At 45.5% G+C, this 17,058-nt stretch overlaps 2 protein-coding genes and 1 long non-coding RNA gene across 5 annotated transcripts; 2 read left to right on the top strand and 1 right to left on the bottom strand.

The window, feature by feature from the left end:
• Positions 1–314: 314 nt before the first annotated feature.
• Positions 315–743, bottom strand: LOC100837645 (thioredoxin-like protein YLS8). The gene has a single exon (XM_003580820.2). It carries the CDS (start codon positions 741–743, stop codon positions 315–317), a length of 429 nt encoding a protein of 142 aa, XP_003580868.1.
• Positions 744–1,036: 293 nt separating this feature from the next.
• LOC104585473 lies at positions 1,037–4,831 on the top strand. 3 transcript variants are annotated; one of them, XR_001408118.2, is made up of 5 exons: positions 1,037–1,772; positions 1,868–2,026; positions 2,608–3,242; positions 3,320–3,998; positions 4,484–4,831. It is a non-coding gene; the product is annotated as an uncharacterized LOC104585473 (long non-coding RNA). The 3 variants fall into 3 exon arrangements; XR_002961302.1 differs by having other exon boundaries at positions 1,038–1,772; positions 1,872–2,026; positions 2,608–3,998; XR_002961301.1 differs by having other exon boundaries at positions 1,038–1,772; positions 2,608–3,998.
• An 11,798-nt stretch (positions 4,832–16,629) lies between these two features.
• On the top strand, positions 16,630–17,058 carry LOC100837346 (thioredoxin-like protein YLS8). The gene has a single exon (XM_010242346.1). It carries the CDS (start codon positions 16,630–16,632, stop codon positions 17,056–17,058), a length of 429 nt encoding a protein of 142 aa, XP_010240648.1.

The raw sequence follows: 17,058 nt of genomic DNA, 5'->3' as shown, positions 1-17,058 counted from the left end.
AAAAAACAAAGGAGGCGGCTAGTAATTTGCTACTTCACGAACATCGCACCGTAGATCTTAATTAGTAGAGTTGAAGGCGTATACGTGAAGTGTATTATTTTTAAAGTTGACCGACATCACATGGGAGAGCATGTTTGAGTACGACCGTGTTAGCATTACCAAACGTATATATAGTCACATCAAGGGTCACATGTTGTACCGACCTAGCAAGCTAGAAATTACATATGAATAGCCAAACAGAAACACATTAGAAACGATATCTGGCGGAGTAATCGAAATTACACATAAACAGACAGAGAGAATTGAAACACATCTTAGTAACGATATTTGGTGGAGTAATCCTTGGGAGCAATCGCCAGACCACGACCCTTACGAGCTCCTCGGTAGACGGTCTCTACAATGTCAACAAACTCATGCTTGTCTTTCATCGCCCAGTTGATCTTGTTGTTGTTTCCCGTCCCGAGATCAATCATGATGTGCTTGTTGCGGAAGAAGAACATCACCGTCGATGGGTCATAGAGCTCGTACAGGGTGTTGAAGTCGGGAACCTCAGTGATGTCAACGAGGTAGGTTACCGCGAAGTTCTTTATTTTCTCAGCCACCCCTGCCAGCACCTCGTCCATCTGCATGCAGGTCTCGTCCCAATCGTGGCCGAAGCGGATCATGACGAGGCGCTCGTTCTCGGCCATGATGGCCTGGTCCACCGCCCATCCGGAGTGCAGGTGCGGCAGCAGGTACGACATCTTCTCCGCCGGCTTCTCCTGCCTGATTCGTGATATCCACAGATCGATCTAGCACGACCGAGTTGGGAAACTCGTAGCCAAGTGCTCTTTTTTTCTCAAGTATCTCACGGTTCAAGTTATAGCTACACGTCCTGTGCATATATATGCACGAGTAGCCAACCAAAGATCACGGAAACCGACTCGTAGAGGACTTCCTAGTACGACACGGATTAGGACACGCTTTATCTCTGCTGCTTCTTGATTCCCAGTTTCATTAGTGCTGCGCCCGCCCGCCCGCTCCGACTTCCGAGTCCCGCAAACACCCGACCCGCTGCGCCTCCCTATCTCCTCTGGTAGAAACGCAAAGGAAAAGAAATTTCCCCGCTTCCCTCGCCGCAGCCTGCTCGCCCGCTCCATCTGCCCACATAGAGCCGCCGTCCACCGCACCGACGCCGCCCTCCTGCCCCGCAGGCCGCAGCCGATGCCGGTGCCCTCCACCGCGGACGCCGCCGCCATCGCCCTCCACCGCGGATGCCGCGGGATAAGGAGATGGTGGCGGCATCGAGATCCAGGCGGCCGGCACGTGCGTCCTCCCGCCGCTACGTCCGACGGCGCCGCCGTAATTCGCACATCAGCCGCCACCGCGCAGCCGCGATCCGCGCACCTCAGCCGCTGTTAGACCGCCGCCGCGCGTCCTCCCGCTGGTCTCAAACCCTAAACCCATCTTCTTCTCCTTCTTTTTCTCGTTTCTCCCTCGAATCCATGGGATTCGCCGCTTCGCGTATTACTTGTTTCCTACTGATTCGTCTCGTGGTCCTCGTGTCGCCGCTGCTGGAATCCTCCTGCCCCGTCGCCTCGCGGGCCGCTGGCCTCGCGCGCCGCCGCAGCCCTGTGGCTGTCCCTCCCACACCACCGCCGCAGCCCCGCCATCCGCAGGTGGCCGCGCCGCCACGACCACCGAATCTTACTGGCCGCTCCGATGCTGCCTCGTGGGAGCACGAGGAGGCTGAGGGGCCGTGCCTCCCCAGCTGCCCTGTGCGTATGAATCACGTAAGCTGAGGGGGAAATTGGGCATCTGGTCGATTTGCTAGGTAGGTGTGCTTCTGAGTTTCTTATGTGTCAATTCTAACTAGCTCTTGCTTCAGGCAGGTCATATTATGGTCTTACGTGTTCAGCAGCAAAGATAAAATCTGAGGTGCTGGTATATCTCTGTACAAGGCCCTACAAAAACTGCCCCTTCTAATGAAACAAGGGGTATCGGCAAACTGCTGTGGATGAGAAGTACATTATATAAGACGTCATCGGTGAGTTTCCTTATTAATTAATTAGTGAAACTTACAAACTGCTGTGGATGAGAAGTACATTATATAAGACGTCAGGAAAAAGAGAGTAGAGAACGGCCTTATTTTTGCTTGTAGTATACGATTTACCCTCTGAATTTCTTGATCACACATTATACTTACACTATGTTGTTAATGCATATTTTAATTTCCTCGATGTCAAGGTCTTACATATTCTTTAGTTTAGTGTGTGACAGTTGCATCATGATTTCATCTAATGCGTTCTTGCATTGAGGTATTCTCACCTCAAAATTGAGTTATAGGTCTACATGAATTACAGGATTCCTGATTATTATTTTTTACCTCACAGTTCTTATAGTTATTGTATTCGTACTATGTAATATATAAGTGCACTTGAAGAAAAAATGAATGACGTAGAAATCTGATTTAGGATTCAGGGATAAGCCCCTTTCTTTCAGGCAGGTTTGAAAAATATCGTATGGACCTGCAAGCTTTATGAAAAAATGTTCTTTTTCATGACATGTGGTTCAGTGAATTGGTCATAGCAAGTCTAAAAGAGGGATACATTTCTGGTTTGCTTGTAGGGAAATCCAGAGTGCAGTCACATTGAGCTTGCCCAAGAAGGCCACTGCCCACCATGCGAGGTATTGTACTGTCTATGCACGGGAAGAAGCTTGCAGTTTTATTGTGCAGGATTAGCTACCTCCAATTGTTTTATAGATTCTCCTTGGCACTGATTATCACACGTGCAATGCTGGATCAATCAGTCAATTTGCAAGTGCTCCACATTTCATTGTATACGGGTATTTGTATCACACACATGCATCATTTCACATTGTTTTTGTTTGACAAGCGCTCCAAGATTTTCAAAGGGGGTGTTTCGAGCGCCAATTCGCCTCCGCGGGTAAGCCTGACGACCACCGTCGCCGTTCCCCTCCGCCACCGTCGCGCAATATGATTCCTTAATCCACTTTATACTGATCATGCCTTCTCGTTACTACCCTCCGTTGAGATGATCTACCCAACTGTAGACAATTTTAGAACAATTTTGAACTGAGGAATTTGGATTGTGCCAGAGTTTGGGGTGAATTAGGTGTAACAACATCTAGCAAGCATTGATATGTTAATTTCTTTAAGCTTGTTCTACTTTGTGATTAGCATATCCTAGATAGAAAAAGAGCGATTCACAATGCAGGGGGAGGGGTGCTATTGTGTCTCAGTAAGTAATATTACTTCAGTGTTATGTATCATGTATGAAGGTACAACTTCTGACCTGCAAACTCTGTTGTTGTGGAGGTTAGTACCTTATTCAATTATTGATCATGACAAGAAAGAACATTTGTCCTATCTGCGTCCAGGAAAGATGGGCTTCCAAATTAAGGTAAGCTAATTTAATTTGTAGAACTGATATGGGTTATGGATTATCATACCTATCTGATTTTTCATTTTCCATGGTGGAATTGGAAGGGCTAATTTCAGTTGCAAGGTAAGAACATTTTTCATTGTACAATTGTACCTAACTTGCAGTAGCTAATTTCAGTTACATGGGAATCGGAAGAGCTAAAAGAAGGGTAGAAACTGAGAACCTTGCATCTACATATTGTACTCTTACCCTGGTTCCAATATATAATAGCAGTAAAAAAACTGTTGGTCAACAAGGTAAATAAGCGTTTTCTTTTCCTTCTGCTTTACTGCCTTTTGCAGATGCACATGAATCCTGGTAGGCGATTTGTCTCTCTTTACTGCTCTGCACTGTTATTTTTTTCCTTATCTAACACTGACGTCTAAAACTGATATGGGTTTCTCCTATAGAGCTAGAACAAAGTTCTAATCTTGTAGATCTCAAACAAATCGATAATTTTCTGTAGGCGCAGCTGCTGATGCAGCCGGTACCTGCGTATTTGATGACAGCCTGTATACTGCTATCAAACCACTATTTAGAGAATAAGGTGTTTCATGGGGGCATTGTCGTAAGGTATCGTCAGCCAGTTCACATACTTGATTGCAATTTCATGTGTTTTCTTCTTACTCTTGTGCACTACGCCTGCGCTGCCAGTTACTTCCTTTCGTATGGCATATTTCTATTCACCTTCGTTTTTTGGTACTCCCAGTTTCTAATACAAAGGGACAATGTATCTCTGGTTAGTGTTGTAGTGTGTAAGATGACTTGAAAAAGTATATGAGCATCGGGCTGTCCTTATCTATGATTTAGCTGACATGGATGTTTCTACATTTTTAAATGCCTGACCCAGTGACCCTTCTGATTATATTTAATCAAGCAATAATGCTACAATATGAATTGTGAACAGTTTGGTGAGGCTATGGAATTCTTTTAATGCATCATTTTTTCAATTTTATGTACTGTTGGTCCCAACTGAAAGATTGAAGTCTGAAATTTTGCTTGGCATCTTAAGTTCTTAGCCTGAGATGTAAATTTTTACAACTCTTGCCTTTTTTCAGGTTGCTAAACCGGATGCATGGAAGGAGAGGCTAGCTTCAAACACATTTGATCGAAATGTATAAATGTTTGTGTATCGCTATAGTTACCTGGAGGCAGAATATACATAGCAAAATATACATTCCTGCTGATTCAGTTTACTGAACTCGAGAAGGTTCTTAGACTTAGAAGGTTACTGATCCTATGGCCGAAGCCTCAAAGGTGTCTCCCATCGTATGACAAATGCCTTTTTAATAAGAGTTCATAAAGTTCCTGTGGTGAAGCAACACTTTCAATCCCGATGTAGACATACATTCTCTGCATATAGTTTCTCTTATTTTGTTTACAAGATATTGAATGAGCTCGTTAAATACTATCTTCGTTTCTAAATGTCATAAGTTATAACTTTGTGTTAAATCAAACTTCTTAAAGTTTAGCCGAGAAAGAAGAAAAAAACTTGGGATTTCATGTGATTTGGTAATGTGTTTTGTTTGGCATGCATTTGCAAGAAAAAAAACCTTTAATTGATGACTTTATAATTTTCTCTGTTAGTTCGTAGCAACGCACGGGAACTTAACTAGTTATTCCTTAATTTTCAGTTGCGTCAGTCCATCGTATGTTGTCCGTCTCTGTCCCTCTCCGCACGCCCCGCTCGATTGAAAAACCAGAAGTCCCCTGCCTTGCGCATGCGAAAATCAATCCCGCAACGCACTCGCTTCTTTCCAATTCTGATTCTAATCCCGCACGGAAGAAACACCCGATATGCGCTGCCCTTCATCAGCTCGAGCGCCCTAGGCGAATCCGCCGCCGCCGCGCACCTCCTTCAGATCCGCCGCCGCAGGCTCCTCGGGCCGCTGCGCGCCTCCCTTCCCTCCTCGGCAGGAGGAGGAAGCCCCTTCCCCTGCCAACCCCGGAAAAGCTGGATCCCGCCACGGCCGCCCTTCACTGTGCACGCCCAGCCGTGCCCCCAACCGCTCACCGCCGCCCGTACAACCACCTACAGCCGGGCACTCGCACGCCGCCGCAACTAGCCGCACCACCATCTCCCCGCCAGCCCCGCGCCAGATCCGGCCAATGCAAGCGCCGCTACCCCCGCCACCAGGCACCCCGCCCCCGCTGCGCCTTGCCCGGACGCCCACCGCAGACGAGATCCGAGGCCGCCGCCCCGGCGCCTCTTACACGCAGATTGTGTAGTTGCAAGTATGATTGATTCATGTGCAGCTGATGCATAATCATTCGGCAATGAGTAGCAGGTAAAATCCATATCTTATCATTGTTTAGATTAAAGTATTTTTGATTTAGCAAAATCTTTTGATATTCTAATTCAAACCACCAGCTTAATGTTGACGGTATCTGTGGAAGAAAATCCATTGCTATTTCTCTGATTATTTTTCCTTTTCTTCGGGGCAATCTGCAGCATGAATAGGCAATTTGGTGGAAAAAAATCAATTGCTTCTTCTCTGATTATTTTTCTTTTTCTTCAGGGCAATCTGCAGCATGAATAGTCAGGTAGCAATTCTGTGCCCTTGGTAGGTATTAGAGTAATGAAGGAGCTGATTGCACTTCTTAGATACCTCAGACTCTGCATGAAGAAGCCTTATGAAGTATTCCTGCAGTTCGGTGGATACGACCAGAGTTATGTTCTCATAGAGAAGTCCAAGGCAAGAGTACATATACCATCGTGAGCCTTATTGCTGATCATCTTAGCGTAGATTGAGAATAGGAAACATCTTAAAGTAAATCCTGTGCTGCTGCTATGCAGCTTCAAGCCCGCCTTCACGGTTGTCCGCACATTGTGGAATGGTTGCAGCAGCTTGCTGGATTGCGGACCAGGCTAATCCCAGCCTCAGCAGAGCAGTTTAAGCAATTTCCAGACTACAATAAGGTAGTTAACCAATCTTGTTTTGAACCTCTGCAGGCGTGTGTTCCTTTTCTTGTAATATAATACGTATGAGCCTAAGAGGGACAAATTAGTAGTTTAGTACACTGTACACAAAAATACATGATATTAATTTTGTCTTAAGACAAATGTGTATTTTTATATCTCATCACTGCAATACTTGATGTTAGTTTACAGTGATTCTCATTACTCCAGTTAATGAAGAATAAAAAGGGAGCTGCCAGCCCGCCACCTTGGTCGTTTTATCATCCCAGACCATACCACCATTGGGATTATAAAATAATGACCTATTACTTTGTATGTGAGCTTTGCTGCTTTCTGTTACAGATTTGATTGTTAGTAATCTTGAAGAGCTCTAGCGGTGCTGGTTACATGAGCTTATTGCAGTTAGAAAAGAATACTTAAGAGGATAATTTACTTCAAAACCCGACTAACACATTTACAGCAGGGCGAGCATCCTTTTTTTCCAAACGATTGGTCTTCCTAATTCTCGGCCATTTCTATCAGTGCACACATCTTTAGATGCCTTAATTTTACAAAGCAAATTCTGAATTACCATTCAAGTATTTCAAATGCTTCGTGCATTAACAGCAGCAACAACAACAAATATTTTTTTCCTTCAGCACTCATATTTCCCTATTTTTATTGTAGCAAGTGAAGGTCATAATTGAAGAGCCTACGGCTGGAGAGGTTGTTCCGATGTGCAGGTAAAATTCATACATGACTTGGTTGAACACAGATTCTTTTGGTTTCCTGGTTGTGAAATGGTTGCTTGCATGATTTCTTTTAGCTACTATGTGAGAACTGATTTATGATGGTACATGTTTGACTATAGAAAAGCCGAGGGGCTAGATTGATACCTAGCAAGCTGGTCATCAAGAATGAATTTCATTCTGAACAGTCTGGTCTTGTAAGTTGAAACCTCCGCATCTGATTCTTTCCTTGACTGATCTATAACCATGTCTATTTTTCCTAGAAAAATACCTTATAGTTTTGCTAAATTTGATATATGCTTAACTGCTCGTATTTTCATCTTCGAGTCATATATGTTTTTTTAAGCTGAGTCATATATATTTAGCTGCACTTATTTGCTAATTTTGATGAAGTGCTCAGCAGTTAATTAACTTTTACTATGTTACAAAGTTGCCCATGTCACTCTGGTTTACTTCCAGACTTCAGTTTGTTGGTGTAATTTCCGACGGTCATAACCGAAAAATCATATCATGCGTACATGGTCTTGCAACCTTCTCCTTGTTGATCCTGTCCGACCTGGTAGACAAAAGAGAACTATCCTTTTGGTTCGCTGCTGTCTGCAGAGCACTGGTTAGTTACTACTCCTACCTTTTACTATGTAAAAACTTGTCTGTTTGGTTCTAAGAGTTGTAGTACTCAGCAGATCCATGTGTTTAGTTAGTTATCTATTGCCCTTTCTAGAAAAGTGAGGTTACGTTCTGTAGTACTCGAATGTCGAGAAAATGTTGCCTAGCTCTAACCCGCTGTTCCATGTCCCTATTTATATGATGCTCGATTTTTTTTGTTCCTTCTGCATTCCGCGAAGGATGCGACCGATTACTTTGAGGATCGTTACTGGGCACAGCACCACCGCACGTGCGATGCTGGACGGTCCACGATACCTGCCCGGAGCAAGTACACTCCGCCTAAGCAGCCGCACTACAACCAAAACAAGACCTCGGAGTTCATCATCAAGATCCTCAAGCTCACTGTCCCCCTGACCATTCTGGGCCTGGCCGTCGCCATCAGGATGTACACAAAATCAGAGCCGCTTGACTTAAATTTTTCTTTGATGTTGAAATAAGTAATTTTAGCGGTTTTCCTTTATCGCGTGATCTGTTTGGATGTAAACTGTCATTGAGTTGGTGGTCGAATGTTTGCGAGGTTTTTGAGGTGTTAGACTTGGTAAAATTAGTTAATTGATGTGAGGCTGGATTGGAACAAGTATGTCTTGATAGTTTTGCCCAGAAAATAAGCAGAAGCACACCCCACATTTTATTGGCCGGTAAATGCACGATCGTATTAGTTTCCTCTGCTTATCACTCCATAGCCTGTATGCTGAACCTGGTAAACGAACAAATAAGTGGTATTTGCCATTATTCTTGTTAAGGTACAAAATGTTTATCTCCCCGTTGCAACGCTCAATTAACTATCTTGGGTTGGCTAGCAGTACTACTTCACGCTGACACGGACTCAACCGTACTGATCAACCTGCTTGCTTTAGACTTACTCCACTTACCAAGTTCGGATTTCTTTCCTACAATCTGCACGCTGAGGTGAAGCGGAATCCACGACACCGAGACGACAGCGACGGAAGTCACGCATCACCTCCCAAAAGGCCTCAGGGAGGATGGCCACAAGGCAGCCGTGGCCGGCCCGTAGTTTTTCTAGGGGTTGCTCAATGGAAGGTATGGGGAAATCATCTACCTAGTAGAATACCAAATATACATCCCATAGACTTCCCAACAACATTGGTGAATGATAGGTTCCAAAGCATAGTGGCTGTTAGAAACAGCCCGGAGACTCCAGGGTGCTAGACCAGAGACTTCGGTGTGAAAATCACAGTAGACTCCAGACTCAGGGCATCCAGTCTCATTATTCTTGGACTTGGGCAAAGAGCTGCGCATTTTGCGTAACGTTCTGATGCCCTGTCCGGAGTATGGCCGGAGTGTACCTGGAGACTTGTGGAAGTCTCCGGCCAGGCCGGAGATCCCGGACCACGGTTGGTCCGGAAGCTCCGGGCTAGTCTAGAGACTCCGGTCTCCAGGCCGGAGACTTCAGGGTAAGTTTTCTAGCAACGACTACATTTTCTAGACACTCTATACAGGCTTCTCCTACCTTGGAGTGAGCCCTGGCCTTGAAGCTCGGAGTCTTGGTGACTCGCGTTGATTTGGTGAGGACCCTCCAAGTTGTGGAGTGTACCTCATCCTTGTCAAGGTACTAGTTGTCAACCTCAACAGCAACATAGTGGTCTGTGCCTCTCCACATCGGTGGAAGGACATGAAGGAGATACTGTGTGCCATTTGACTGCTATTCGGTATTCACTATGGTGATACCACACCGCTCCAACGGAGACGTAGCTTCCATTGGGAAGTGAATTCCGAGATAAATCTGCGTGTCACTATGTTTGTTATCTCTCAACTTACCTTTACTAGTTGCTACTAGCTTACTTGCTTTCATATCTATTGCTAGTAGTATATTTCTCGTCATATATGACTGTTCACCTAGTTGCATAATCTAGAGAACATTTATTTGAGCAATCCCCAAATTGAAAAGAAAAGAAGTAAAATTTGTAGTTGCCTATTCACCCCTCCTCTAGTCAACCCTCTAGATCCTTTCAGATCCCATCTAGGGTGGCTAATAGACATGGCGTAAGGCGGCGGATGTCCAAGAAAGGGACTGCACACACGATCTGCCCATGTTCGGGGGCCCTACGGTGAGGAAACCCTACTCCTGCTATAATTCATTATAGCTAGAGATGCATACAACTTAGAAGGTGATTATGAGTCTTGGCCCTATGGCTGTCCGCAGGCTGACTTTATACAAGGACATGATCTTTAGGGTTTGGATTGTTAGTATTGTGTATGGTCGAAGTAATTGAACTTGTTCGATTTTTAATCTTGTGGAATTATTATGAAAAGGGGTTGACAATCGATACAATTCTATATCATATTCTCGATTTTTCATTTCAATTTGGTTGACGTGTGATACTTGGAACATTTTGGATTGGTAGGCTAGACAAAGATGACAATCTCCTGATTTTGGATAGGTAGACTAGGAAATTGGATTTTCCTGGTGAATATCTATGATAATCTCTGCATGTTTAGTTCTTGGACTGGAAGCTCCATGAGACCTTGTGTATGAGTAGTTGGCGGACTTGGATAAAATAGTTAGACATGTGGATTTCAAATTTGATAGATTCAAAGGAGGTACAGAATATTTGAGGATTAGTGTTAATGCTTACTATGTGAATTATCTTTTAAAACTGATATTGTCGGGCAGTAAGATACAATATTGTTGGATAGTCCATCGAAGAGAAATATTGAAGGATGTGAATACTTATGACACAGTTTAATCCTTACAAACAAGTTTTTTTAGTAACCATCTAAGGACATCACGAACACTAATTTTGTCAATGTTGTCCTCTCATGAAAACCCTTTTGCATTCACCCATGCATATTTTCTGCATAACTGAATAACTAGCATGATACTTCATGATAAGTTTAAGAAAATATGAAGTCAGTTATAGAACTGTTGTTGGCTGCAATTTCCCCCTGTTTCGCGAGGTTATGACTTCAAACACGGAGTCTGATAATTTGTGTGCCCTTCCGTTGTGTTCTTTTGCTGTGATTCCTCATGATGTTCCATTGGTGCTGGGGCAGTTGTACCGCAGCTACCCTGCCGGAGGCTACAGTTTTGTATGTGTTTCTCCTTTGCAAATGTTTTTTCCTCATTGTGGTATGTGATGTGACTGGTGCATTGTATCTCGGAATCGTGCCATGTTGTGAGTTGGCCTTGGTGTTGTGGTCTGTTTTATATATTAGCTTTTTGACCTACCATGTCATGTTTAGTATCCGTTCTATGTGAAGTGTGGTATATCCGTAGCTTGTTTTGATACTCGCATGGAAGATCTAGCTAATGGTGCCGATGACACCCGTTGGGAACCCCAAGTGAAATGTGTGATGTAGCATGAACAAGTTTCCCTCAATTGTGAAACCAAGGTTATCGTACCAGTAGGAAATCTAATGCTCCAACAAATTTTATAGTAGACCTACACACAGCACAAAAAACACCTTTGTCCCCAAAGTTTCAGGAAGATTGCCAATCTTCCCGTCTTGCTGGATACAAAGTATTAAACTTATAGTGTGGGAGATATAGATGAAAGCAATAAATATAAATCGCTTCATCAAGCTAGTAATGGTGAAAAGCAAGTACACAAAGTCGTAATCAATGTGAAAGAATGGACCGAGGGCCATAGTTTCACTAGTGGTGTCTCTCCATAAATAATAAAGAAAAATTGTTGGGTAAACAAATTACAGCCAGGCAATTGACAGTATTGGAATAACAATATTATGGAAACAAGAAAGTTCATGTGTATATTCATGTAGGCATTACGTAAAACATAAAAAACCGTTACTGAACCGCATCTTTAACTAATACTGCACTTCGAGACTGTTTAACCAGCATTGCATCTCTAGGATTTAAGTTGCAAGCAACATAGTACCTCCTTAAGCACAATACATAATATAAGCAATATTTATCATCAACAAAAGGATATAAACACCGTAGTTTTACCCTTATAAGCAACAACATATCCTTGCCCTTGTTTCTGTCGCTCGAGCCCGAAGACGAAGGAGGCATGAACCTACTATCGAGCATATACTCCATCTTGGAGATGCATACAACTACTTGGACAAAGTAACCACAAAAAATCAGAGAGCATGCAAGAACGTAAATAAAGTATAGACATGACAACAAATAGCATCCCATAATAAACATGCACAATCTGATCATAACTTCACAATTCCTCGGATCCAAGGAAACACAACACATAGCAATTACATCATATTGATCTTGATCATGTTAGGCAGCTCACAAGATCTTTCTATTAAATCACATGAAAAAGACAACCATCTAGCTACTGCTATGGACTCGTAGTCCAAGGATGAACTACTCACGCATCATCGGAGAGGCAGTCATGGTGATGTAGACGCCTCCGGCGATGATTTCCGCCTCTGGCAGGGTGCCGGAACATGTCTGTTGAACCCCCAAATTTGGGTTTCGCCATGGCGGCGGCTCTGTATCTTTTTATGGAAAATTCCTCTCCTCTCGATGTTTTTATGTCCGAGGCAATTTACACGCGAAGGGGGTACTCGGGGTGCCAAGGGAGGCGACCTCGCAACCTCCAGTCGCGCGTGAAGGGGGGGCGCAACCAAGGGTTGCGAGCCTGGCTGGTGACCTCCCCCCTTCCGGTGATTTTTGGCATGCTTCTTTCTCGGGTATACTTTGGACTCCTTGAATTTCATGGGATTTTTTGCGAACTTTGGTAGACCAACTTTTCTGCAACCAAAAACAGCAAAAAACAGGAACCGACACTTGGCATATTGTTAACAAATTAGTCCCAGAAAATGCTATAAAATGATGTATGATCATAATAGAAACATGTAGCAGTGATATAAAACTAGCATGCAACAATAAAAAATTATAGATACGTTTCACACATATTACTAGCTCATCTACTATGATATTCGTCTAAAGTATACTCTCACGAAATTGAACATTTACTCACATGAAGCCCTTCTTGCCACAATATCTGCATTGTCCCGGTCAGGTTCGTCACCGGAACTGGGTGGCGGCGGAGCCTGTTGCTTAGGCTGCCTGTTCTTCGGCCTGCCGCTGCTCTGGTCGTGGTCACGGCCACCGTCACTCCTCACGTTGCCGCCGCCACGCGGCTACTTTTTCCTGGCCTCCTCGACCGTGAGGGTGGCTGGGTTGAGCAGCGTCTCCAATCTCCATTGAGAAAGTGATCTGCACAAATCGTGAGGGGACGACAGAGAGGAATTTTCGTACAACCTTTTCTTTGTCGACAGTGTCGCCGAGGGAGCGCAGGGAACCCGTGAGGTTTGATATATATATATACGCATCGTGAAGTCGCCGATCCGCTCGTCGTCCTTGAAGGCGATCGTCTTGAAGTCCGTCCGCAGCCGACTCGCGTGCGATGCGTACACATGATCGCTGCCTTGGTGGTGCACCCGAATTGTCTCCCACGCCGCCTTGGCACGTCCCTTGCCGATGAGCATGCAATGCATCTCGGGAGGGGTTGAGCAAAGCAGCGTCTCCTGCTTGTCCACCCTCTGAGGGACATCGTCGTCCACAATCGCGTCCCAGAGCGGCGACGTCTGCATGCTCACCTCCATAACCATCGCCCAATTGGATTAATTGGTGCATGTCAGCATCGGGAAGGAGCGTGAGGTGCCGCCGCGGGCGCTCTCGCACGCCCGATCTGTTGCACCATGATCTCGCCGCCTCCCCGCCGTGATCTGCTCTGCCCTCGGCTCTGTCGTTGCGGCGCGAGCGGTGGAGTCTTGGACTTGCCGGGAGGAGGACTCTTGTGAGAGGGAGAGGAGAATAAAGGGCACCCGTTTCCTTCATGGTGGAGTTCCACATGGCAGGGAGGAGGTTCCCCGACGGTGGAGAAGTGGATTTGCCGGTGGCACGGCAGATCCGAGGGCAGCAAGGCGTCCCCGGGGCGATCCTAGATGAGATGGCAGTGGTGGTGGTTTTTGGAGTCGGGGTGAAAGGAGAGAAACTACTAGGTTGCCCTCCACCCCGATCCCTGTATGAAAATTTTGAAACCACCCAGGCCGGAGTCTCCGAGGTAAAGTGGCCGGAGTCTCCGGACTAGCTGGAGTCTTCGCCCCTTTTATCTCGAGTCTCCATCTTGACCGGAGTCTCTGGAGCAATACACCGGAATCTCCGGCCCACTTCTTCCAAAATGCCTATGTTAGGTGTATTTGGACATATATGTGGCAAGATGAGCCTGTTTTGATAGATAGGAAGAGGCTTAGGTTGAGAACATTATCACTAATATACGGTTGAGTCCGTGTCAGCGTGAAGTAGTACCGCTAGCCAACCCAAGATAGTTAATTGACTAGTTAAGTGCCCGTGCGTTGCAACGGGGAGATAAACATTTTGTACCTTAACAAGAATAATGGCAAATACCACTTATTTGTTCGTTTACCAGGTTCAGCATACAGGCTATGGAGTGATAAGCAGAGGAAACTAATACGTTCGTGCATTTACCTCCCAATAATATCTGGGGTGTGCTTCTGCTTATTTTCTGGGCAAAACTATCAAGACATACTTGTTCCAATCCAGCCTCACATCAATTAACTAATTTTACCAAGTCTAACACCTCAAAAACCTCGCAAACATTCGACCACCAACTCAATGACAGTTTACATCCAAACAGATCACGCGATAAAGGAAAACCGCTAAAATTACTTATTTCAACATCAAAGAAAAATTTAAGTCAAGCGGCTCTGATTTTGTGTACATCCTGATGGCGACGGCCAGGCCCAGAATGGTCAGGGGGACAGTGAGCTTGAGGATCTTGATGATGAACTCCGAGGTCTTGTTTTGGTTGTAGTGCGGCTGCTTAGGCGGAGTGTACTTGCTCCGGGCAGGTATCGTGGACCGTCCAGCATTGCACGTGCGGTGGTGCTGTGCCCAGTAACGATCCTCAAAGTAATCGGTCGCATCCTTCGCGGAATGCAGAAGGAACAAAAAAAATCGAGCATCATATAAATAGGGACATGGAACAGCGGGTTAGAGCTAGGCAACATTTTCTCGACATTCGAGTACTACAGAACGTAACCTCACTTTTCTAGAAAGGGCAATAGATAACTAACTAAACACATGGATCTGCTGAGTACTACAACTCTTAGAACCAAACAGACAAGTTTTTACATAGTAAAAGGTAGGAGTAGTAACTAACCAGTGCTCTGCAGACAGCAGGGAACCAAAAGGATAGTTCTCTTTTGTCTACCAGGTCGGACAGGATCAACAAGGAGAAGGTTGCAAGACCATGTACGCATGATATGATTTTTCGGTTATGACCGTCGGAAATTACACCAACAAACTGAAGTCTGGAAGTAAACCAGAGTGACATAGGCAACTTTGTAACATAGTAAAAGTTAATTAACTGCTGAGCACTTCATCAAAATTAGCAAATAAGTGCAGCTAAATATATATGACTCAGCTTAAAAAAACATATATGACTCGAAGATGAAAATACGAGCAGTTAAGCATATATCAAATTTAGCAAAACTATAAGGTATTTTTCTAGGAAAAATAGACATGGTTATAGATCAGTCAAGGAAAGAATCAGATGCGGAGGTTTCAACTTACAAGACCAGACTGTTCAGAATGAAATTCATTCTTGATGACCAGCTTGCTAGGTATCAATCTAGCCCCTCGGCTTTTCTATAGTCAAACATGTACCATCATAAATCAGTTCTCACATAGTAGCTAAAAGAAATCATGCAAGAAACCATGTCACAACCAGGAAACCAAAAGAATCTGTGTTCAACCAAGTCATGTATGAATTTTACCTGCACATCGGAACAACCTCTCCAGCGAAGAAGCAATTGATTTTCTTCCACCAAATTGCCTATTCATGCTGCAGATTGCCCTGAAGAAAAAGAAAAATAATCAGAGAAGAAGCAATGGATTTTCTTCCACAGATACCGTCAACATTAAGCTGGTGGTTTGAATTAGAATATCAAAAGATTTTGCTAAATCAAAAATACTTTAATCTAAACAATGATAAGATATGGATTTTACCTGCTACTCATTGCCGAATGATTATGCATCAGCTGCACATGAATCAATCATACTTGCAACTACACAATCTGCGTGTAAGAGGCGCCGGGGCGGCGGCCCCGGATCTCGTCTGCGGTGGGCGTCCGAGCAAGGCGCAGCGGGGGCTGGGTGCCCGGTGGCTGGGGCAGCGGCGCTTGCATTGGCTGGATCTGGCGCGGGGCTGGCGGGGAGATGGTGGTGCGGCTAGTTGTGACGGCGTGCGAGTGCCCGGCGGTAGGTGGTTGTACGGGCGGCGGTGAGCGGCTGGGCGTGCACAGTGAAGGGTGGCCGTGGCTGGATCCAGCTTGTCCGGGGTTGGTAGGGGAAGGGGCTTCCTCCTCCTGCTGCTAAGGAGGGAAGGGAGGCGCGCAGCGGCCCGATGAGCCTGCGGCTGCGGATCTGAAGGTGGTGCGCGGCGGCGGCGGATTCGCCTAGGGCGCTCGAGCAGATGAAGCGCAGCGCGTATTGGGTGTTTCTTCCGTGCGGGATTAGACTCGGAATTGGAAAGTAGCGAGTGCGTCGCGGGATTGGTTTTCGCGTGCACAGGGCAGGGGACTTCTGGTTTTTCGATCGAGCGGGGTGTGCGGAGAGGGACGGAGACGGACGACGTACGATGGACTGATGCAACTTAAAATTAAGGAATAGTAAAGTGTGTCCTGATACGTGTCATACTAGGAAGTCTTCTACGAGTCGGTTTCCGTGGTCTTTGGTCGGCTACTCGTGCATATATATGCACAGGACGTGTAGCTAGAACTTGAACCGTGAGATACTTGAGAAAAGAAGCTAGAGCACTTGGCTACGAGTTTCCCAACTAGGTCGTGATAGATCGATCTATGGATATCACAAATCAGGCGGCGCTTAACCAGGAGAAGCAGCGGGCAGCGGGCGGAGAAGATGTCGTACCTGCTGCCGCACCTGCACTCCGGATGGGCGGTGGACCAGGCCATCATGGCCGAGAACGAGCGCCTCGTCATGATCCGCTTCGGCCACGATTGGGACGAGACCTCCATGCAGATGGACGAGGTGCTGGCAGGGGTGGCTGAGAAAATAAAGAACTTCGCGGTAACCTACCTCGTTGACATCACTGAGGTTCCCGACTTCAACACCCTGTACGAGCTCTATGACCCATCGACGGTGATGTTCTTCTTCCGCAACAAGCACATCATGATTGATCTCGGGACGGGAAACAACAACAAGATCAACTGGGCGATGAAAGACAAGCATGAGTTTGTTGACATTGTAGAGACCGTCTATCGAGGAGCTCGTAAGGGTCGTGGTCTGGCGATTGCTTCCAAGGATTACTCCACCAAATATCGTTACTAA

Source organism: Brachypodium distachyon, chromosome 5 (assembly GCF_000005505.3).
Source record: "Brachypodium distachyon strain Bd21 chromosome 5, Brachypodium_distachyon_v3.0, whole genome shotgun sequence".
In the NCBI taxonomy this organism is placed as follows: Eukaryota; Viridiplantae; Streptophyta; class Magnoliopsida; order Poales; family Poaceae; genus Brachypodium; species Brachypodium distachyon.
The sequence above is the reverse complement of the archived record's forward strand: the minus strand, read 5'-3'. Positions and strand labels throughout refer to the sequence as shown.